The sequence below is a fragment of the Kogia breviceps genome, chromosome 10 (genome assembly GCF_026419965.1).
Source record: "Kogia breviceps isolate mKogBre1 chromosome 10, mKogBre1 haplotype 1, whole genome shotgun sequence".
Lineage (NCBI taxonomy): Eukaryota > Metazoa > Chordata > Mammalia > Artiodactyla > Physeteridae > Kogia > Kogia breviceps.
In genome coordinates this window covers 33,298,545-33,323,711 of record NC_081319.1, presented here as the reverse complement: position 1 = coordinate 33,323,711, position 25,167 = coordinate 33,298,545, and the positions used below count along the sequence as shown (strand labels likewise).

At 39.1% G+C, this 25,167-nt stretch overlaps 1 protein-coding gene across 10 annotated transcripts in view; it reads right to left on the bottom strand.

The window, feature by feature from the left end:
* The window catches only part of ERC2 (ELKS/RAB6-interacting/CAST family member 2), a 969,444-nt gene that overhangs the window by 659,834 nt on the left and 284,443 nt on the right, over positions 1-25,167 (bottom strand). For all 10 annotated transcript variants that reach the window (XM_067043890.1, XM_067043893.1, XM_067043897.1 and 7 more), the window contains one exon: positions 20,481-20,555. In XM_067043890.1, the coding sequence (XP_066899991.1) occupies positions 20,481-20,555 (75 nt within the window). The remainder of the gene's footprint in view (positions 1-20,480; positions 20,556-25,167) is intronic.

Sequence of the window (25,167 nt, the reverse complement as noted above, 5' to 3'; positions counted from 1 at the left end):
ATAACTATCATGTTTTTATGTATCTCCTGCCAGTCTTTTCTTATTTTAGATGCATATCTGGAAATCTTGTATACTGCCAATTTGAGTGCAGAGAATGTTATGGACTGAATGTCTACGTGCCTCCAAAATTTATATGTTGAAGCACTAACCCCTAATGTGATTATATTTGGAGATGAGGCCTTTGGGAGGTAATCAGGATTAGATGGGGTCATGAAAATGGAGCCCTCATGATGGGATTAGCCCCCTCATAAGAAGAGATACCAGAGAGCTTGTTTTCTCTCTCTGTCATGTGAGAACACAGCAAGAAGGTAGCCATCTGCAAGCCAGGAATAGAGCTCTCACAGGAATCCAACCATGTTGCCACCCTGATCTCAGACTTCCAGCCTACAGAACTGTGAGAAAATAAATTTCTGTTTTTTAAACCACCCAGTCTGTGGTATTTTGTTATAGCAGGCCAAGCTGACAAATGTAGGGAGTCTTCCTTAGTGACTCATTTGAGTTCTAAGCTGTGATAACTGTAGATAAAAAGAGCAGCAATAATGAGAAGGCTATGGAAGGAAAAAAAAAAAAAAAAAAACTTCCAGAAATTCGTAAGAGCCTTCATAAATAAATGAGTCATTTTAAATCAAGATTTTTTTCTGACTATAAAATTGACATGCTCATTATAGAAAACTTGAAAAGCCACATAATTATGATGCCCACCCCAATCACATCACTCCAATCTACCCACTAGTAACAATTTTATTTACCCCTATGAAGGCCTTAAGACTACATGATTTCTTTAAAACATATTAAAAGATAGATCTCTATTAAAACTAATCAATATAATATAGATTTCCCCTCTTTATTGAGATAAAATCTTTCAGCATTTACAATATCTAAGTGCAATCTTTACAAGAGTTAACTGCAAATTAATTGTGAAAGGGCCAACATTTCTTTCCTTTTTTTTTTTTTTTTTAAATTCTCATAATTGTAATGGTCAATAGCTTCTGGTTGGCTCTGGATGGTACAGGTAAACAATATACTTAACACCCCCGCCACCGCCAGGCGCGTTCACATTCCCTCTGTAGCACTGCTTCCATCACATCCTGCTGCTCAGTCGGAGTTCCACAGCCTCAGGCCCCCGTGGGTTACGGAAATCCACATCTTAAGTGTGATGAGCGAAAAAAAAAAACCCCGGTACACTTGTGATCTGTTATTTCTTTAAGATAACAAACATGAAGTCAGATGCCTACCCGGGCTCCGCCGCCTCACAAAGCAGCACGGGTGCTATGCCACCTCGCGGGCCGGGCTGCCTGCTCCCCCTACTCCGCCCCGATCATACAGCGCAGAGCTCGTAAACCTTTATGGGGTACACCAGAGCCGCTAGTGCTATCGCGTTGCGCAGTCTCTTTCTGTGCAAGTCGTCCTTCAGGACCAGCACCACCAGGGTGGAGCAGGTGAGTGTGTGCAGGGGCAGCCGGGACAGTCTGTAGGCGTCATACTCCACCAGGTACTTGCAGCAGGGGTCGAACTGCCAGGAGATGCCGTAGAGGGTGCAGCAGGCCAGGTTCAGCACGCTTGCGGGCAGGGAGATATAATGGGAGTAGTCCAGGGGCGGCGCCAGTGGGGTGAAGAGGCAGGCGGTGTCTGCCAGCACGGTGGTCTTGTGCAGGCAGTTGCCCACGGTGATCCAGCGGCCAAAATCTTCTGAGATTTCAGATTCAGGTCGAAAGTAACTATATTTACATGTATATACATATGTATATATACATGTATAAATATGTTGTGTACTGCAATACGCTTTGTAGTTCCATATTTTACACCTTAAATTCTTGATAGCGTTTGTTAAAATTTCAGGTCTCAATCATGTAGGCAAGGGGAAAAGAAACCCTCAGCTTTCCTCTCAGTCAATTTCTAAGGCTTTAAGTTAGCAATGACCACAGCTGCCAACTTCTAAATGGGTTAAAAAGGAGCTTTTCACTGGACTTCTAAAAATTACTTACTGCTAAAGAAAGATCAGAATGGAGTTAGAAACATAGAAAATCCTATTGACCTATACATATCCGAGTTAAAAATCTCACCAAATGGTGGAACATATTTTTAAAATAATATTTTAACTTTTACTAATTTTCTTAAATTAACCAGCCTTTGTATTTCCTCCCAAACTTATTTTCCATTAGCCACAGATGTCCCAAAGTACCAAAAAAAAAAAAAAAAAAAAGGAAAGAAAAAAGAAGATGAAAGAAAGAAAACTGGGTATTGTGGAAATCACTTTAATAAGGATCTATCTCTTCTGTCCTTATTTATATTTCTGTTCTTACAATAAGAAGTCAATTTCAAGAACTCATACCTAAAATCATAAGCATAGAGAAAAGGAGATGGGAGAATATCAGTAAGATCTAGGGAGGAGAAGAGATGCAAAATACACAGACATATTAGATGATCTACTGATTCTGCCCAAGAAGATATTCAAAATGCTGAACCAGAGAAAGACATGAGGAAATATAAGCATGAAAAATAAAAGCAAAGAAAATGACTGCATGGTCACACCTTCTTTACTGCTTCAGTTTGAGGAATTCAGGGAGAATAAATTTTATCTTTTTCTTTTTTTAAAACCTCTAAAACTAAGATAAATGACTAAAAACATAGTTAAGGAAGACTACAGAAGGAAACTATCTCACAAGTCCTGATATGGCTCAATGTTGTACATGGATGTTGCCTTTCAAAATAGATACTAAATGCACATGCTCAATAACTCAAGCACTGGTCCAGAATAGAGAGAAAAAAAACTTAAGACATATGCTGTAACATCCTGAAAAGTGGAGTTTTAGAAGGCAGAGCAACATTTTATTCCCAATCACCAAAGAATCTTCATCGGAATATCTTTAAATGTTATTTATAACTGATATTCTAAAATAAGTTATGTAGTGAGATCTTCAAATACTCATCTAGATTGTGTTTCACAAATAAGCAAGCTCTCAAAGTAGATAACTGTAGGCCTTCCTTAGAGATGGGGTAAGTGAAATACAACATAAAACAGCTTTTTCCCAAGTCCACAGAACCCAAATGCTCTGTGACCCAAATGCAGGGTCAAATAAGTTTGAGAAATGATTATTGAGGATTCCCAATGCATATTAGCAATAATCACTCTGGGAAGTCCTACAGCAAAGTATTCTATTTACTTTTATTTTTTCCAGTATTATTCCTCTAGAAGTCAATTCTTGAAAAAAAAAATAGAACTTTAATGATGTTAAGCTCGGGGTTATATATTAAAGTGAAGAGTCAAAACAATGATTTGGATTCTTCAAGAGAAAACTTGCCATGATTACCCCCAATTTAAAATAATTGAGGGCTTACATATCCAGATCACCTTGTCAGCTTCTGTCACTCAAGTCATTTACTGAGAGCCTGCTCTGAGCCCAGAGCAATGAAAGAACAGACATAGACTCCCTTGCTCCCTGATTCAGCACTCCATGTCTCAGGTGACATTTTTCAAATAGTCTTGAGATGGGAAAAGCATGAAATTGTTTTGCTTTTATAATATTAACATATTTTGGTTAAAGATTGCAAGAATGTGGGGAAAAAAGTTTTGGGGTGGGAGGGTTAACAACTTAAGTGTGTTTGCTTCATTCCCCATGAGTAAGAAAAAAGATCTGAATTGAATGTCTCTTTAAGTTACTCCTTTCCATATATTCATAAAATAATACTCGTAGGGCTTCCCTGGTGGTGCAGTGGTTGAGAGTTCGCATGCCGATACAGGGAACACGGGTTCGTGCCCCAGTCCGGGAAGATCCCACATGCCGCGGAGCGGCTAGGCCCGTGAGCCATGGCCACTGAGCCTGCGCATCCGGAGCCTGTGCTCCGCAACGGGAGAGGCCACAACAGTGAGAGGCCCGCGTACCGCAAGAAAAAATAATAAATAATAATAATAATACTTGTAATAATACTTCATTTTATACATCCAGATTATAACTCCTACTTAAAGATTCTTACCCAAGACTATTTTATATCCGTCATCCAAAAGATGCAAAATAGGTATCTGATGGGCAAACAATCAATCACTGGAATCGAACCCCTAGCAACCATCTATCCAATGGGCCCAGCTTGCTGATTCTGGAATCAGCCATGAATATTAGCAAGCCGACGAGTGCAGAGATTACAGCAATGAGGATGAATGTCAGGTGGGAAGACTAAAGTAAGTTTATTTTATCTCTGCTTTTATCGGTTTTTTTAATAATCTCTGGATTTTTCTAGGACATGTCTGCTATAGTTGATAATAAATTTAGATACAGGAAGTTCTCTCATTCATTCAACAAATATATACTGAGCATCTATTGGGTACCAGTCACCTTGCCAGGTGTGTGAGATACCAGGTAGGTATGAACAAGATTCATGGGCATACCTCTCTACCATGGAGCACAGTCTAGATCCTTGTTATGCAAAGTGTGGTCCACGGACAGCAGCACTGACATCACCTGAGAGCTTCTTAGAAATGCAGTATCTCAGGCCACAACTCAGCCAACTACTGAATCTGAATCCCCACTTGCTTAAGGTCCTCAGGTGACTTGGGTGTTCTAAATGACTTTAGGTGTCCAACATATACAAGGGACAAGACTGATCAGTGCAAAAGAGACTAGGACAATTTTAGTGGCCAAGTACATTTAGAAAAACATGAAGCTACTCTCAAGAGCTATCCAACTTAGCATAAGTGTACAGCAACCCTAGGAGTAAACTCTCTGGAGAAACTTTGCCAGTAAAGATACCTTTATTACCCTTTTTGTGTTTGCCAAACATTATGTTCCCCTTAAACAGCAAGAAACAGTTTCCAATTCCTCTCTAGGAACTGTGGACACTGAAATGGTGAGTGGGTGGAATATCAAAAAAAGCAATATCATTTAGTCACAAAAAGTAACAATTATGTTATTGCTGAGTGTCACAATGTGCTTTCCTTTCAAATACAGGAAGAATTACTGGTTTCATTTTAATATCAGGCCAAGAAAGAAAATACAAGCATTTTTTACAGAGCATGGAACTCACTGTGATCACATATTGGTCTACGGACATTAATCAACAAACTTAGGGCCAACTGGTTTAAAGAGAAGACGTGATCTAATGTTCAGGAAACATCCCTACATAATTATATTACACTTTATTTAGAATAACATTCTAGACTATTATTACTGGGTACCACAGAGGCTCTTGAAGGCTTAACTTTTAAAAATCATCTAGTTGTAGTTGCAAACATAACTGAGCAGTCTTTGGTCCAGCTATCTGAGTAATGCCCTGACTTTGGAAGGATTTACTGTGTGGAATTCACCGCAGTTATGTGAGCTCAAGTTAAGCGCTCCACAAAGAAGTCAACTTGGGCCTAAGGCACATTAGGAGGAAAAACAAAAAATCAAAAACTCTTCTTCTTGGGCCTTATCAAACTATAAAAAGATGATGACCTAGATTAGAAGATGACATAGGACATGCTGTTTTTTTCGTGTTGCTGGTTTTTTGTTTGTCTTTTTATTCAGATGGTATCTAATTCTTTAGAGCAAAATGTACAAGCGCAGAATCAGGTTGGGCTAGTTCAAATTAAAAGCAGTTAGGGTGTTTTTGTTTTTTTAATAAAGTTATTTATTTATTTATTTTTGGCTGCGTTGGGTCTTCGCTGCTGCACGCGGGCATTCTCTAGTTACGGAGAGCAGGGGCTACTCTTCGTGGTGGTGCGTGGGCTTCTCACTGCGGTGGTTTCTCTTGTTGCGGAGCATGGGCTCTAGGCACCCGGGCTTCAGTAGCTGTGGCTCACGGGCTCTAGAGCGCAGGCTCAGTAGTTGTGGAGCACGGGCTTTGTTGCTCCACGGCATGTGGGATCCTTCCCGAACCAGGTCTCAAACCCATGTCCCCTGCATTGGCAGGCGGATTCTTAACCACTGTGCCACCAGGGAAGCCCAATTAGGGTGTTTTGATGTTTCTTTTCATGGTCTCATTGGCCTACTTCTGACTCATTCTTCATGAAGTCCATGCCCCAGGCATGCATCCTGCTGTCCTGTCTCTGTACACATTACTAATAACACACAGGGAGAAGATATGTCTCTAGTGGTTCTTCCTAGACACTATGTGACCTCTGAGGTTTTGGTCTCCATGTATTAATTTGTTGTTGTTGTTAACAGACTCATGTCTAACAAAAAGAGCTAAAGACAAAACAATCCAACTGACCCTTAGAAAGTCACAAACCTGGATGCCAATCAGTTTTTTATGTCTTTGGGCAAGATACTGAGCTTTCCGGAAATAAGACCGTGCTCAAGAGCATGTTATGAAAATTACAAGTGATCTGTAATGCATGAAAAGTACCTACCATGGAACTCCCTGAAGAGAATATGGGGTTGCCATTATAAGCCAACAATAGTATAGAAGCCCCTATCCATCCCCCAGTTCGGTGAGGTACACATGTAAAAGACAGTAGCTTCTATTTTTAGTCCACCCTGTTTACCTTCGTGCGTTCCTAACCTTGCTAATCCTATAACCTAAGGTTGTTATGAGACTTAAATGAGTGACAACATATACACCTTCCAGTATAATACCTAACACACACTACGTGCTCTAGTCCTTCCTTCCTGTTTCCAGCTGTGGCAGTATCTGTTTCTTTTTTGTCTATTTGCTCAACTTCTTTTTCTTTTAGGAACTACATCTCCCCAACTCCCTGTGGTTTTAGTGGGGTTTTCTAGTCTGACCCACAGTGGCAAGCACCATGGATCCTCTGGATGCTGACTGATCCGAGGGTGAATTCATTAAGCCATCAAGACCAATCAGAGTTCTTTGAGGGGACTGACACAAAATCAAGGACCTCTCCTTTTGTGAGATTGTGAATGATAAGAAAAATATGGGCCTGTGGCTGGTTGTGGCCTTTCATGATACCATGTATTAAGAATCTGCCTAAATGATGGGGCTTTATAATATCATTTGAACAGCTAGATACAGCTCTATCTGAATCATGTAATCTCCATAACATCCAGATACAGCAGGGTTTCATTCACTTTTAACCAGAAGAGTATAATACACAAGAAACAGTGTGAAAGATAACAAAAAATATAGTTAGATATAATATTTTATAAGAACACAGGCGGGTCAGAAATGGGTAAGACCACCATAGAAGAGTCAAGAAATCTCCAGAAAGCACAGGACTCTAATATGGGATATGGAGATAGATAAGAACAAGATTAGCAAGAAAATTAAATGTTTTCCAGCCAGAAGTAATAATACATGCAAAGTCAAGAGCACTCAAGGTGATGTCTAGCACATAATATTTAATTAATATAAGTTGAAGGAATAACAGAACAAGTATGGACCATGTATCAAGGAAGAATAAGACAGGACTGATTAAAGAGTACAGATCACTTTTAGTTGCCGTGAAGTAGGAAACGAAAGGAAGATGGGGCCGAACGATAAGCGCTCTTCAGAATCAAGCAAGGAGTCTGTACTTGAATCTGACTGGGAATCATTTATAAGCTGGTAAAAAGAAGACAATAAGATGGTTTGGGGGAAGTTAATAATAAAAACCAAAGCTAAAATGGAAGTTGCGACACTAGAAATGATGAGTCATCAGCCTAGTGGTGAAAGAATTCTCAGATATAGTTGAGAATCGAGAATAGAAAAAACAGTGGAGGAATCACCAAAAGAAAGATGAGTAAAAATTGATGGAAATCATGAAAAGGTTGCAGAGAATAAGAGAGTGAAGTTTCAAGAAAGAAAGGGAGTCAAAGAAAGGTCTGAAGACAGTAAAGACCAAGAAAAAAAATTAGGATAACACTGGGGACATAAGGGCAGTTCCAGTGGAGTTGTGTTATCTTAATTGGAAACTGAATCCCAGTGTTTTAAATCCTAGAGTCAGGGGTGATGGCTGAGTCATTCAACAATAGTACCGCACAGGGCAAGAATCGACCAGAACAGATGCCACCTGGAGCACAGAAACCAGGTCTGGGAAGTCCCTGTGCGGACAGGGGGTAACTCTTTAGTTGCTGGATTTGGGGGGTCCCAAGGTAAGAGCTAGAGTGGGACGGGTACTCTGAGGGTTTGGGGTAACCACAGAACTATTTCAATATTTTAACAATCAGTATAGCTATACCTATGCCTCTCAGTTGAGTATCAGCCCTACATAGAAGCTGCTGCAATTAATAGTGAGAGTTTCCTACGTTTCCAATGCATGGAAGGGAGCACTGGCTAATCCAAAATCATAGCCATGTGCCTGTGAGACAGCCTAATACAGAGCCTCTCCAGTACCAACCTGTGGACTAGGTGCATCAGAAACTACTTTTTTGTGGTTGTTTGTGTGTGTGTGTGTGTGTTTTAACTAACAATGACTTGGCCTCTAAAGACATTCCCTTTAAGGACAGGGTGACACAGAAATCTGTATCTACTTGCAAGTTCCTTGGGCTGGGGAAAAACACATCAAAAGATTTTTTTTTATGCCTACATTTTCTTCCCCATCTATGCTACAATATAAATATATTTGCATTATCTGAATATACAGATGGGAATAGCACAGGACAGAAGCAAACAATGTTTCTCCATTCTGGTATTAAAAACGGATTAATAACAACATCAGCTAATGTGTACTGATTACTAAGGCAAGCACTGTGCTAGAAAAATCTCATTTTATCTTGCCCATAACCCTATGAATTAAGTATTTATTTTACCCACTTTATAGGTCAGGATATCCACAAAAGGGAAATAACTTGCCTAAGATTTTCTCTTTTGTTGAAATAACTTTCTGGGCTCAAGAGGGTGCCATATCAACAAACCAAAACTTATAACTTTCATGTCCCTGTAAATGTTCTACTAGACCAGAAACACAGTATATCCAGTCAGCCAATCCCCAAACACTAAACCAACTCTGGGCTCGGTACTTATTCCCTTATTCCTGTTCACCTCAAACAAGGTGGACTATGCCGCCCCAGCCAATCAGATGCTTTCTATTTTTCTCTTCCTTGTTGTCTTTTCCTTATCCTGTAAAAGCTTCCTACCTTCCACCCCATTTTGCAGTTCTCCAAATGAAGACTGCCTGCTTCATGATAACATTTCATGAAGTGTTTGTATCACCATAATTATCTTCTCTAATCATTTTTTAAACACCTTTCATAAACTGGAGTGATTCCCTCCACATAGCCTTCCCTTGAATAGGAGTGAGGAGGCCACACACTGTGACCCTGCTGTTCCCAGGACAACCTCAGGACAGACTGGCCTCAGAGACAGTCAGCCAGCCACCTAGAAGCTGGGCTCTTTTGGTCCTTTATTCCACACAGTACTTTTAGCCTTTAAAGATCACAGAGCAAGGTCAAAAGGAAATAGTGAGGATGTTGGGAAAAGAGGAAAAGGAGGAAGAAATTTCAGAAACTGCTTCCAGATGACAGGGTAGCCCCTTGGTGTGTGCAGCCTGCCCTCCCAAGGCTGGATCCATGTCATCTTTCACAAACATTTGAATACAAAGAATGCTTGAATTCCCAGAAATTCAGTGAATTACTACTTTGCAAAACTGTGAATGCATTTCAGGGAGTAATAAAAAGATGGACACCTGACACTTCTATTCTCTTCTAACACTCTTTGGGAAAAGATCAAGTGAAGAAGTTCTCCTTACTGGCCTTCTAGCAACCTGAACGCACTCTTCCAATTCCTTTTAACACTCCTCCAAAGCCCCCAACAGCCCTGGTTTGGGGCCTCATTCTCAGGATCTCTAAAACATACTGCAAATCCTTCTATGTTCAACAAGCTTGCCTCATGGAAAAAGCAACAGGCGGCAGAGGAATTCAGGCCACCCCAAGTAACCAACAAGGCCTGAGGGATGTGGAAAGTGGACCATGCCTTAGGGATGAGGCATGTGACGGCCGGTACACTGTCATTACTGAAACTTGAAGGGGGAGTTCACTTGAGGCCTGTGGTTGACTTCTCAACTCTGCTGGAGGGGGGTGCACACGTCAATAAGGAAACTGCAATGCCTAAATAAACAATAAGCTGGGAACCTGAGCACCAACAAGGGAGAGGGCAGGGGCTGCTGGCCTGAGCAGAGCTGGCCAAGATGGAGCAAACAAAACAAAGCTTTAAACTTTGCAAGAATGCCATGTCAATTCAGACTCCCCAGGCAGGCCCTTGGAGAGTCCAAATTGCCAGTCACCAAGCCTCAGGACTCAGTAGAATTTTTAAAGCAGGACACTTTGTTCAATCCCTTCATTTGCCAAATGAGAATAGTGAGAGCCAGAGGGGACAAGTGACTTGCCAAGGACCCAACAAAGTCCCTGGGTCATTTATTATACCACAGGCCTACTGGGAGTTGCTATTTTTTTCTCCACTGGTTTCTGATTTCAAAGACACTTTTAAAGTCTTTCCACATGCAAACTGTGTGTGTATTCAGAGCTAAGACTCTGAAGTAAGCTTGTTAAATTCTTTCCCTCTGGTGGTCCTTGCTCAAAGGTACCATCTCTATTTTTTTTTTTAAACAGGTAAAATTCAATTTTCAGACTGAAAAGGAAGGGATGGAGGAGCAGAGAATTCCTTGAGCATCTACTGTATGCCAGGATTTTCCCATGCCTTAAGCCATTTTAATTCCCACCGCAACTCTGAGCAGCCTGGTATCATAGTCCCATCTCACAGAACAGAAAGCTGGACTTCAGAGAAGCTCTAAGTGGCAGGACCAGATTCTCAATTTCCATAAATAACATAACCTTCTCCACTTTGGAGCCTTTTCAGTTCAGCAAAAGTAACCAGAATAGAAGAAATTGTGTATCTTTAAGCCTTTTGATAGATGGTTTTTCTTTCAACAAACGATGTTTTTCCTAAATTATAATTCCTGATCATCCCTATATAATGAATGCACACTACTGAAAACATAAAAATACAGAGGGTAAAAAGAAGAAAAAAATCCTTTCTAATCTCCCCTTCTAGAATTAGTGTCAACATTTTGGTATGTTTTTTTCCCCAAGCTTTTATTCCACACTGACCTCTTTATATATTATTAAGACTCTAACTACTATACACCTTAGAAATGCATCTCCTAGTTGGTTATTCTATAATTCATTTTCTTTTTTAATCTTTGAGTAACCAAAGTTATTGACCCTTTCTTTTATAATATCTTCATTTTCTAATAATGGCTTTATTGATATATAATATATATACCATAAAATTCACTTTTTTACGTTTTTTTTTTTTTTTTTTTTTTTTTTTTTTCGGTACGCGGGCCTCTCACTGCTGTGGCCTCTTTCGTTGCGGAGCACAGGCTCCGGATGCGCAGGGTCAGCGGCCATGGCTCACAGGCCCAGCCGCTCCGCTGCATGTGGGATCTTCCCGGACCCGGGCACGAACCCGCATCCCTTGCATCGGCAGGCGGACTCTCAACCACTGCACCACCAGGGAAGCCCAAAATTCACTTTTTTAAAGTGTACAATTCAGTGACTTATGCAGCCATCACCACGATCTAATTGCAGAATAGTTTCATCACCCCAAATTGTTGTACCTATTAGCAGTCACTCCTTTTTCTCCTCACCCCTTAGCTCCGTGCACCCAGTAATCTACTTTCTATCTCTATGGATAGGCCTATACTGGACATTTCATATAAATGGAACCATATAAGATGACTTCTGCAACTGGCTTCTTTCATTTAGCATGTTTTCAAGGCTCATCAATGTTTTAGCATGTATCAGTCCTTCATTTCTTTTCATTGCTGAATAATATTCCACTATATGGATATACCATATTTTGTTTATTCATACAAGATAGTGAACATTTGGGTTGCTTTAGGTTTTTGACTATTATTAACAATTATAATATGAACATTTGTGTATAGGTTTCTATGTGTACACGTTTTCAATTTGTTTGGGTGTATATAGTAACTCTACATTTAACATTTTGAAGAACTGCCAAATAGTTTGCAAAAATGGACTGAACCATTTTAGATTCCTACCATCAATAGATGAGGGTCCAGCTTTTCCACACCTTCCCAACACTTGTTATTGTCTGTCTTTTTATCTTAGCCATCCTAGTGGGGGCTAAGTTTTATCTAATTGTGGTTTAGATTTGCATTTCCCTTATGACAAATCACACTGGACATCTTTTCATGTCCTTATTGGCCATTTGCATGTTTCCATTAAAGAAATGCCTATTCAAATCCTTTGCCCAATTTTTAATAGCATTATTTGTCTTTTTATTTTTGAGTTTTTCTTCCTTTATTTTTCAATGAACTTTGTAATTAAAGTATACTATACATAGGAAAGTAGCCAAATCACAGGTTTTCAGCGTGATGAATTATGATAAAGTAAACATGGCTGATTACATACAAACCATATCATAAAACAGAATATTATTTCTACTCCAGAAGCTTCATTCACACCCCCTCCCAACCTCCCCACCCTCCCTCCTCCTCCAGATTAACCACTATCCAGACATTTAACACCAATGATTACTTTTGTCTGTTTTTGGAACACATATAAACAGAATCATATTGTATATATTCTTTTGTGTCTGGCTTCCTTCCACACTGTTTTGGAGTTATTCAATTATGTTGTTACATGAAGCAATAGCTTGGTCCTTTCTCATTGCCATACAGCATTTCACTGTATGACTATTTCACTATTTATTTATCCACTCCACTGTTGATAGCTATTTCATTTGTTTCAAGTTTTTGGTTATTCCATATGTAATTATGTTTTGTACCTTCTATTTAAATTAGGTCTTGCTTACCACTGTTAGATTTGCTCCTAGATATTTTGGGTTTTTTAATACCATCCTAAATTATATTGTTTTCTAAATTTCACTTCATAATTATTTGTTACTGGTATGCAGATGATTCATTTTTATATACTGACCAGCTGTTTAAGTTCATTTATTAATCTACTAGTTTATATATGGATTCATTGAGTTTTTACACACAAAATTATGGTGCCTGTGAATAAAAGGGTTTTATTTCTTCCTTTATAATTCTTATACCTAGGATATCCAGAATATTGTTAAGTAGATATGATAGTAATAGGCATTCTTGTCTTGTTCCTTATAAGGAAAGCTTTATATATTTTACCATTAAATATGATATTTGCTGTAGCTTTCTTGTAGCTACCTTTTATCAGATTAAAATTCTCTCCTAATGTAAGTTTGATAAAAGCATTTTTTGGTTTTTTTTAGCATAAATGAATGTTGCATTTATCAAATGCTTTCTCTGCATTCATTGAAATTAATTTTTCTCCTTTATCCTGTTAATGTGGTAAATAACATTGATTGATATCCAAATATTAGTCCAACCCTGCCTTCCTGGAATAAGCACAACTTGGTCACTGTAACTGCATTCAGTTCACTAGAATATTTTGCATTGATGTTTATGAGAGATTGTTTGTAATTTTCCTTTCTTGTAATGGCTTTGTTGGGTATTGATATCAAGGTTATACTGGACTCATAAAATAAAATGGGAAGTGCTTCCTCTTTTTCTATTCTCTGGTATAGTTTCTGTATGACTGATAAAGTTTTTTCTCCAAATGTCTAGTAAAATTCATTGAAGAAGCCATCTGGGACTATGGGATATTTTCTTTGGTTTGTTTTTTAGATTTTTTTTGGTGGTAAGGTTTCAAATTATAGAAATATTTTCTTTAATATACAGGACTACTCAGATATTCTAGATATTCTGTTTCTTCTCATCCAGTTTTGATAAGTTGTATTTTTAAAAGAATTAATCTAAAATTTCAACTTTATTATCACAATGTTGTTAATAAAATCCCCTGATATTTTTATGATGCCCCCCCCCTTTCAATCCTGATATTGTTTATTTGTCTGTCTCTATTTTTCTCAATGATTCTGACCAGGATATCTTTTAATCTCTTCAAAGAATCAGTGTTTAGCTTTTATATTCCCCGACTGTATATGTTTGGTTTCTATTTCATTAATTTCAGCTTTTGTCTCTATTATTTCTTTTCTCCCACATTCTTACAGTTTCATTTGATCTTCCATTGCTTTTCAAATTTATAAAGTCTTCTTTTGGGCTTCCCTGGTGGCGCAGTGGTTGAGAGTCCGCCTGCCAATGCAGGGGACACGGGTTCGTGCCCCAGTCCGGGAAGATGCCGCAGAGCGGCTGGGCCTGTGAGCCATGGCCGCTGAGCCTGCACGGCTATGCTCCATGACGGGAGAGGCCACAATAGTGAGAGACCCGCGTACCACCAAAAAAAAAAAAAAAAAAAAAAAGGTCTTCTCTCAACCAAACTGAATGAGTTGCTCTTCCCCAGACACGTCTCATAATTTCCAACCTCCTTGCCTTTGCTGATATGGTTCCCACTGCTTATAAATAATCCCTCTACCCACTATCAAAATCACGCCATTTTTTCAAGGCCCTCCCCAAATGCTATCTCCTCCAAGAAGCATTCCCTGTCCCACTCTTATTTGATATCCTTTGAGTCTCTGCAGCCCATTTTGCTGTTCTTAGGTCACTATTTAGATCCAGGCTTATATACTCCCTTCCACTAGCCCCTTAAAGACTGAGCACTCACTTTTTCTGAAAGGCCCACAATGGTGCTGTATACCATATAGCTGCTTGGTAAGCACTGGTATTTGTATTTCAACTTCAGGAGTAATAGTCACACAAAATAAACCTGTTTATAGCAGGAATTATCAATTAGCAACTCAAACATTTAGATTCAAACACATACAAGAAGAGTTTGGGCAAAAAAAAGTCTCACTTTTTTAATCTTCCTTGCTTCTAAATGACAACCATATATCATCCAGAGCTAACATTTAACTTGACATTTTGCTTTTTCTGGCTATCACTTACAACCCACATTTTCCCCTTATTTAAGGAAAATAAGTTTAAAAAAAAACAAAACCGTGTCCCATTTAAGTTGAAAGATGAGAAAATGAAGAAATTTCTCAAGAAAAAGAAAAAGCTAAAGGATAATTTCTGGTATCATAAGTGGATAGGGCACATCAAAAACACAGGGCTTTGCAAGTTTAAATGAGTTATGCTCCACATTGCTATAAAGGCTTCAGGTCAAGACTTAAAACTCAAGGGAAAAAAACAGGGCATATGTTGGCTGTAGGGTACATATTTGGAGCCCCATGTGCAGGACTGATAACATATACATGTAAAAAGGATGAATCTTGCCTTATAGCACAGTGTACAATATTGCCCCTTTCCAAATATATCACATAGAACTTTCCAGCTCTCATGAGCTGCCTCAACCTGTTCTATGATGCAAAACTCAGTGCATAATTTCCAAAGTGTGGAAAGAAAAACTAGTTGAACTGATGGGTCATCTTCAGTAAAAGCAGACTGGAAGAGTAGAGAGTCTAAGAACTTCAGAGAAGAAACCCACGTACAAATCTCAGCTGCCAACCTACCAGCTGTACGAGCTTGGGCAGGTTGCTCATCTTCTCTAAACCATGGCTTTCTCATCTGTAAAATGGGGCTAATTTTACCTACTCATGGCTTATTATACGTCAGATGCCTGGCACCTGGCTCCACATGTGTGGAGTGGTGTTCGGGCTATAGCTGTCACTGGTGATGCAGGTGATATTTTTGTTGTTATTGCTGTTATTCTGTTTAGTAGCCACAAAAGGAGCTATGGCCTATTTTTAAGGCCTAAAAAGCTATCAAACTGGCTTCATTAGAAAAAACGAGGCTTGACACCAATTTGCTAGGAACACATCATCTTGGGAGAAGAAACAATGCTGAGCTCAGCGTTTAGACTCAGATAAGTAACAGTTCAAACCCGATGGATGAAATAAACCAGGGTAGGCCCTACAGCCAAAGAAAACATTTCAGCCACTTCATGGTATTCCTGACCAAATCCCAAGACTCAAATTAAATTCACACTGGGAAGTGGGATACTTTCAATGGCCAAGGTTTGAATTTGAAATCTCTCCCTTCCCAGCTATGAGATGCTGGGAAAAGTTACCAAGTAGTTCTTGCCTTCTCCATGTTCCAGTGTATCCCTTCCATGCCTGGTGAAACTGAATTGACTGAATTTGATCAAACACCAAGTTATTTCTTAAGGGAAAATTAACTCAACTACAGGTCAGTCAACCCCATGCAGAAGAACAGCAGACATCTGCTTGAACACAAAGATAAGGCTTGGTTTTTAGTTTTAAAAGCAAAAGATCAACCTCACCAGAGTTAGCAACTGAATGCAAAGTCATATTCTTTCATCAATAGCACATCTACAAGGCAGCAATTTGGTCAAGCTCAATCTTGAATTGCTTACTACTCTGTTTCCATAGAAAAGCTCATTGGCGTAAACGTTACACAAGAACCACCACTCATGACACACAAGTGCAATGGCTGGTCATGTGTCGAGAAACCTAAATAACTTCAATTCTCACTTCAGTTACCACAGAAATACTGTCACATAGTCACATTATGCCCCTAACTTCTTAATCCACTTTAGTTAACAAGTTCACCAGATCAAGTACATTTTCTGTGACTCTTACTAAAACCCTTATGTCACTCATGTATGTCCCATTTGATAAATTCTGAATTCAGTGCTAGCATAAAGTTTGTTTTTCTTAATGAATGTCATTTATTAAGCAAATGAGAATTAGGGAATTCCATGCTTTTTCTTACAGCCTGAGCTGTTAAATTTGGAGTGAGGGTTTATGCTCCATTCTCAGTAATTATTATTATTATTCTAGGGTTGGTTCGTTTTTTTGCATTTTTTAAAAACACAGCTTTCTCCCTGTCCCTTCCTTCTGTGATTATTGGAGATGCTGCAGCCATCTTGCTCAGACAGGCAGAAAGGGGCTGTGTGGAAACAGAGCTCATGTGAAGAAAGCTAAAATCAGAGATGGAATGAGAGAAAATGGGATCTGTTAACATCTTTTGAGCCCCAGAATCAAGCTATGCCTGAAGCAATACCGGTTTTTCCAGTTAAGTGGAAAGGGTACACTCCTTTTAGGCTTTAGCCATTTTGAATTAGATTTTCATTCACTTAGAAGTTTTAACTAACAAAGAAAAAAATTTTTGAGATTATCTGACAAGTACTATCACTACTCTAATTCATTTTTGTTAAAAAAAAAAAGGGTGGGGGGGTACTTCCCTGGTGGCGCAGTGGTTAAGAATCCGCCTGCCAATGCAGGGGACATGGGTTCATTCCCCGGTCCAGAAGATCCCACATGTCGCGGAGCAACTAAGCCCATGCGCCACAACTACTGAGCCTGCTCTCTAGAGCCTGTGAGCCACAACTACTGAAGCCCGTGTGCATAGAGCCTGTGCTCTGCAACAAGAGAAGCCACTGCAATGAGAAGCCCGCACACTGCGACGAAGAGTAGCCCCCGCTCGCCACAACTAGAGAAAGCCCGCGTGCAGCAACGAAGACCAAACACAGCCAAAAATAAATAAAATTTTAAAACTGGATGGAGCTTTATGAATGAACCCAAGAAAGTGAAACTTTTGTTTATGTCATGTCAAATTTATAATAAAAGTAGGTTAAAAACACATTCTTTCAAAGGAATTAACATTAAAGAAAAAAGAGGAAAAAAGCCCTTTTAACTACCTTTTTATTGACAGTTCTCCATAAGAGCAGAAAACAGAAGCTAAGAATCTTTAGACACAAAAGCAGGAAACGGAGGAGCACGGCAACATTTATGAGAAAACTAACTTTTCTGAAACACACATGCAATGTTCTAAGTGCAAACCTGGAACATACCTGCCAGACCAAACCAAGATCAAAATTAAAACTTGGAGCTTCCTGCAAGAAGATAAATCACAAATAACTTCATTCACTTTGCTTCCTTTTATTTTCATTCAGGTGACTTTACCCCCCTGGTTCAACTGGCTGGCAGCAGCTGTGGTGGCTGCAAGCGAATTGCCCCCACTTTGGTGTGTGCAGATGGCCCTCCCTGACAGGCATATTTTCACAACTCTAAAAGCCCAGAGGGGTACATAGAGACCTACTAGAACTACCAGACTGTGGTTCTAAAAGTGCTTTCATTTGGACAAGATTTCACAGATGTTCACAACAAACACCTTTCTTGAGTTGATGCAAAGTATATTTTTGGAGAAGATAAGGAGTCAGAATTTCACCCTCAGTTTCTCTAAGAAGCAAGGGAAAAGTAGGGGTAAGTTCTAAACCCTTATCTCCTGTCGTCTCGCTGAAACTAAATGTCCAAATTACTCTACGAAAGCTCCTTTTAACTTCAGATTTTGCCAAGGCACTAGATGACATTGATGTTTACCCAAGGTGTTTAAATTAAAATACAACCAATGTCTCAAGTCCCACCCATCAGGTTTAAGGATCAGTTCTATTTGGTAGTCAACCCTAAGTCTTGTAAAACATGGCTTTCCAATATTCCCTCCAATTTCAAACAGATATAATATACAAAATCAGAGGAGATCACAGGCTCTGTCACAACCTACAGACATGGCTGAGGAGATGAGCCTCTACCAGCTGCCTCCATAACTCAATTTATGCATGTTAAATATAGATGCTAATGGGACCCAGACTTCTCCACTGACAAAACAGAAGGCAGTGCTTTGTAAATTAACATTCATCCAAAAGACAATAGAAAAACTCCAGGCTCAGTTCCCTGACAAGTAAATAAGTATATTGACTACCAATGTCCTAAAAATAAATGTGTTCTTTTACAAATCAGGATCACTGGCATCCATTTAAAAAAAAAAAAAAAAAAAAACAACCCTCTGGACTCAATTTACTGATAACATATGGATGTGAATGTGCCCTAAAAATTGTATTTTATGCCTTCTCATGTAGATAGCCTAAATGAGTGTTTTATTTACTATTTTTTGTTTTCTAATAAAACATACGATGCTAAAAAAGAGTAAGCTATAATCAGAGTTTCTACTTATAAAAGTCACAAAAAAGTACTAATTGTACAGAGACCTTTATCAGGAAAATGCCCACCGCTCTGGGAGAGATGTCATTCCTGGTTTCTCCAAAGGTTTCTGAAACTCAATCTTTACATTTTTTTTTTAAGATAATTTGGAAATAGTTTTATATACATCCTCTTCTATTACTAATTGTGCTGGAACTGGGGAGGTAGGTATGGAGGTGGGTAGAAGTAGGACTAAATGACTCTTTGCAAAAAAATAAAATGTTTTGTCTTGTCTTTTTTTCTTTTCTTTTAAGCCTTAGCCAAGTTTCAAGTTTGGTTCCAATGTGAAGTGAGGATGAAATCTCAGTTATGAGATTCTACACTCCCCCCACAAGTATAGAATGGTAAGTTTATTTTCAAAATATTGCTAAGTAAAAATTACACGAATTCAAAATGAATTGATGAGCCAAGATTAGCTTTTTTAAAAATCTTACTATCATTTAATCCCTTTGATAATATTTTTTAAACAAATTTGCTGCAAATGCAGTATAAGTGCCTTGAATCATGTAACCTCATTTAGGGGACATAAAGTTTTAAAGCAAATGTTCTACATTATTTCCACAAAAATCCACTTGGATGAAGACACTGTCATTGACTAGAAAAAAAAAAAAATACGAAGTCAGAATTGTACACACCAGGAACTCAATATGTCGTATCAGTTTCTTTTTCCCCAGAACTTGGGAATTTGGGGGCAGACAATTCAAAATCATGTGCTACAAGACAGAAAAATCATTACCCTATCAGCAAGTTTCAGAAGTCTTTTGTAGGATGATGGTGACCAGCAAACTCTTGAATGTTAAACTTACGCGTGAAATAACCAGATTGCAAACATCATCATTATAAATTTTTTTTTTCTTCAGGGAACAACGTAAATCAAGAATTATTTATTCTTAAGATAAATACTATTTGCTTCCTTCTGGCAAAAACTAGAAGTAAGAAGACTTCAAATTTCTGTAAACTGACAAAGCAACTGGCTTTCATTTAGATCTGTTTCTTTACAGCTTGCCCATCATTATTTACTTCATTATTCTTTAAATGCCCTAAATCCATGCAGGAGGATCTTTGCTTCTTTTAAATATCTCTATGCATCCACCGCTAAATGGAATCCCTTGTGAGAATTTAATAAATTATTATTAATTCCAGACTTGGTTAGGAGAAAATACTGGAGTCATAAGAAAGTATTATTCTTTGAAAAGTAAATTTTGCTGATAGCATAATTTTAATCATTTAACACCTCCATTACATATACAACAACTTCTCTTCACCAAATCTTAGTTTCTCAAGGTATCTTTTCATTGTAATGTGAATGGGAGGAAAAAAAGAATTACTCTAGCTTTAGAAATTTACTTTTAAAGCACACACAAAACCTCCCTTAGGGTTGAAAGCATTGGCTATGCTCTGGAAATGAACCCAGCTCCTTTCAGCCAAGGGATACTTGAGCCCTTTATTCTTTTGCCCAGAAAAGGCATCCTAATTAAAGGGCCAATAAATTAAATGCACCAGAGAAGGCCAAAAAAAAAAAAAAAAAATCAAGAAGAAAAGCACCCACCAGGGTGTCTAGAGAAAAACACAAGGTTCATTTCACATGTTTGTGTTAGGCACCAACAAGTTGAGAACAAACTCCAGGGGAACAGCTGTTTTTGAGAAATGTGAACAGCTCCTACCTTCATTTCAATGACAGTCTGGAGAGCCTTCGTCTTGGCTGGCTCTGGCTGAAGTTGGCTTCTTCGGTGTAATTCCTGGGGAGGAACACGATAGAAATAAGCCTGACGGTTCATCCTTCCGTTATACCATGACCTTTACACAGGTACCACTCAGCCCACCAGGTCCAGGCTCGCTGTGTACAAACATAAACAAGCCACAGGTGCCTCTTCCCCCACCCTCTTTAGCATCCCTCCTGCCTGGAGCCTGCGTAGCGGTGAAAAGCTCCTGGCACATGCGCTATTTCTGAAACTTCCATCAATAATTAATGTCAACTGTGACAAAGCCAGCAAGTAATCATAGTCCAAATACTGTTCAACACTGGCGCTGTTGCCCAGCCATCAAATCATAATTTACTAAATTATATTACTTCGTGCTCCCAATACAAACACAGCAAGGAAACGGAGGAAAGAAAATGACTAACATAGTTGCAAATCCACTGCACGGGTGGCATTTTGCTACTGAAGTAGGTTTGAAATGAGCAATTTAAAACATTTTCAGTACAACTGTGTCACTTTTTGGAGTGAATTGGTCTGATGAAACCCTAATGAATCTCTTGCTTCCTAATTTACAGTTTCGGTCCTTGTTCAAAATCACATCTGTACGTGATATGCTTATGCATTCATGATGCCAAGAAATTAAAACTGGCATTAATATCAACAGTGTTAGAGGGTAGAAAAAATGGTTAAATGCAGATGTAGACCCAGTAACTTCTTTAGGTAAAAAGCAAAAAAAATTACAATTTTAAGCTTCAAGTCTTACTTTTTACATGCCTCTTCTCAAAAAAAAAAAAAAAAGTCTGTCAAAACTTTGAAAGATTGATTTGGTAGAAGAGAAGAGATAAAGTTTGTTCAGTTCATGCTTTGATTTTCTTAATGACAATTATCAACAGTTTTATGAAAGTAGGCCATGACAGGAGTAAACAAAAATGCTCATGCATGTCCACACTGCTGATACAATTACTCACCTAAGTGAGTAATTGCACCTATGGAGCAATTCCATTAAGACTTATTTGACTTATAAGTCACCTATGGATAATTCCATAAGACTTATTTACTTCCTGAAGTCATTTAAAGTCAACATGGAGTAGTTTTAGGCCTTTACATTCCATTGGACTGCAAACATTTAAAAAAAGAAAAGAAAAATCTTGGGTGTTAAAGAAGAGGACCAACATAATTTCTGGCTTTATCTAAGTAAGGACATTAAAATTAACCTTACGTCCACCACTACCATCTCCTATCATCACCATTTCATTAAGATAGAACATATTTACGTAAAAATTGTCAGAATAACAGAATTGCACAAAAAAAAGATAGTCCTTCCCTGGATTCCAGGATAAGAAAACAGGCAACCTTTCACCCATATCCTATTACATTGTTCTTATTTTCCAGCAGTCCAAGAAGACTTGGTCATAGACCATGGTGCATAAGTCTAGGGATCAGTACTGGGGAATTACTGCTACAGCTCTGGACTGTAGCATATTTTCTTCTCAAAGTCATCACTGGGGCTTCCCTGGTGGCGCAGTGGTTGAGAATCCGCCTGCCGATGCAGGAGACACGGGTTCGTGCCCTGGTCCGGGAAGATCCCACATGCCGCGGAGCAACTAAGCCCGTGAGCCATGGCCGCTGAGCCTGTGCGTCCGGAGCCTGTGCTCCGCAATGGGAGAGGCCACAACAGTGAGAGGCCCGCGTACCGCAAAAAAAAAAAAAAAAAGAAAAAAAAAAGTCATCACTGGCACACAAAACTACTTCTCAGACTTCAATTTGAGCAGAACTAGAATTACTGCTTCCTCATTGTTCAAAATGGCCTCAACATCAGTTAGGACATTTTTGCCCCTAACGTATCTCTGCAAGGGATGAGGTCAAGTATTACTGACTCCAGTGCCAGCTCGCCACTGGGCACCTCACATAAGGACTTCAGGCTAAAAAACAGAGCTACTTAGCCCTCAACATAACTTCCAAGATTGTTGGAGTTCACTAGACCAATAAAATCTTATAGATGACAAAACAGAAAGTAAGTCACTTGTTAGAGTTGTTCCACCGTAAGTGGTAGGAGTAACACATTTCATAGGTCACCAATTCTGATACCATGTGGCATCAAAAACATCTTAATGAAAAAAGCTGAGAATGAAATTCATGGTAATTTCATACCATAACCAGTCAAGTTCCAGAATAAAAATCATATGATAATTTGAGGAGAGAGGTTAAGATTGTATAAAACAAAAATAATCATGAAGCAACTAAGCAACACAACAAAAATAAAACCATAGAGTAAAGACATGTGCCGTTATAATTTCTGCCAAGCATGAAAAGATTTTTAAGGGCAAACATGCAATAACAAAGCTAAACTTGTAGCAATAGTTTTGCAAAAATGAAAACAGAGTTCTCTTTGCTATAATTATACGAGTTCTATTATAATATAAACCAGCTCAAAATCCAGATTGGGCCCTCACCCTCTCTGTCACTACTTTAAAAAATAAAATCTCCAGTTACCCGAGAAGTGCAATATTCCTACCCTAACTACATTATATTTCAATCAATTCTGGCTTCACAGTTTCTGAGGATCACCTTAATTTTTAAGGTGTGAGAGGTAAGTGAAGATCATAAGCCACCTGCAGACTTTATGGATTGTCTGAAAGTCCCATCTCAGACACTTTCTCCATCTCTGAGATTCAGGATCATTAAAATGCACACTCTGACTGTGGCAGAGAGGACCAGTTGCCCAACAAAGATTTGTGTGCCTCTTCATCAGTGTAGAGCTATTGCTAGGAAGTACCACCACCACCACCCTTGTATCCAGGTGAGACCATGTGACCTATTTCTGGCCAGTGGAATGTGGGTAAAAATGAAGAACTCAAGTCCATAAAAACCTCCTACCCCGTCCTCAACTCTCCCTCTTTTCCTGTCTGCTGACTAGAAGTAAAGGACTCCAAGACCCAAGAAGATGGCAGAACCCCGAGATGAAAGGAACCTGGGTTCCTGAAATACCATGTGAAAAGTCTGCTAAACACACACACTGGATGGTGGTGCACAGGAAAAATAAACTTCTATTAAGTTAATCTCTGCGCTTTCAGGCTTTATCTGTAGAGATCCCAGGGCTCTCTGCTTTAACTACTGCAATGGCTGGCAGGAAAAATAATACCTACCCGGTCCTGTATTGTCTGTTGCTTTTGAATTACAAAAGTGATGTTAACGTGTGAGTGCTTGCCAAATTTTTCTAAACTGAGAGTAAGATGAGTTGGTTGCTGGTGCTCCAACTATCCTTAACCATCTGAAAGATGCACCCATTAGGCACTAATCTTAAATAACGAAAGAATTTCCCCAGCAGCATGAGGTGTAGGGATGAGAGAGGACAAGATTTAACTTACTCTAGAAGTTTTTAAATGACAGTATTAAATCGTCAAGTGCAGTGGTTCTATGCTTTTCTGGGTCACTGATCTCTGTAACAATCACACAGAAGCTGTGGATTATCTCCAGAAATGGACACAAAAGCACGCATAAACAAAATGTTATACCATTACAGCTGGTTCAGAGCACCTGTTCCAACAGCCAAGAAGTTCATCTTTGAACCAGACTACAGGCTACAAACCACTTATTGAGATGAAAGAGAACCGCATGGGGAGTGGGGAGCCAGGACCCTGTCCAGACCCAGCCTGAGAACTTGGTCACGCCCCTTCCCCTCTCTGATCAGTAAAATAAGCAGTTCTTTGAGTGAGTTTCTAATGGCCTTCCAGCTCTGACAACACCCCGATTTTTAACAGCAGCTGATTCTGAAAAGCTGATCTCTGGATGATATTTCTAATCACACTCACTCTCCATTTCAAAAACAGAATAAAAATAAAAGAAGAAAATTGGATATCGCATTTCAATACTGGTACCGAGGTTATTTTTCTATAATCTAATGACTAGGTTGGCCTGAGCTGGTCTAAAACTGCCAGCTCCTCCAGGTGTTCAGCATGGAAATATACCAAGACCCCAGAATTTTGAGCATGAAATCTCAAGTGGTTCATCAGGATGACATTACTTGGCAGTTAATGAGAATCTGAAATCTAGTGAGTTAATCTGGATGGACACCAGCATACAAGATGAGCTTGACAGAATAATGTTTGCACATACCATATACTTTCTCCAGTAGACAAAAAAAAAAAAAAAAATTCAAAACTTAACTTTTTCTCTAAAGGTAATTTACTATTTTTATCTGGCCTTTCCACCTTACTGTTCTGGTAATCTATTGCTATAGTGGTGTCCAACCACCACCATTTTATTATGCTCATGAATTCTGGGTCAGGAATTCATAAAGGATAGAGTAAGGAAGGCTTATTTCTAAAGCATGGTGTCAGAGGGCTGGAATAGCTGGGGCTAGTGGATCCACTTCCAAGATGTCTTCTCCACCCATATGTCTGGTACCTTGGCTGAAAAATAACTTGAAGTCTAGGTTTAGCTGGAATTCTCAATCTAAGCAACTATATGTGGCCTCTCCATGTACTGGGGCTTCCTCACAGCATGGCAGCCTCAGGGTACTCCCACCTCCTACATTGAGGTGTAAAGATTCCAAGAGCAAGTGTTCCAGCAAATAAGCCAGTCACTGCATGGCCTTTTATTACGTAACCTCAGAAGTCCCAAAGCATCACTTCTGCAATGCTATGTTGAT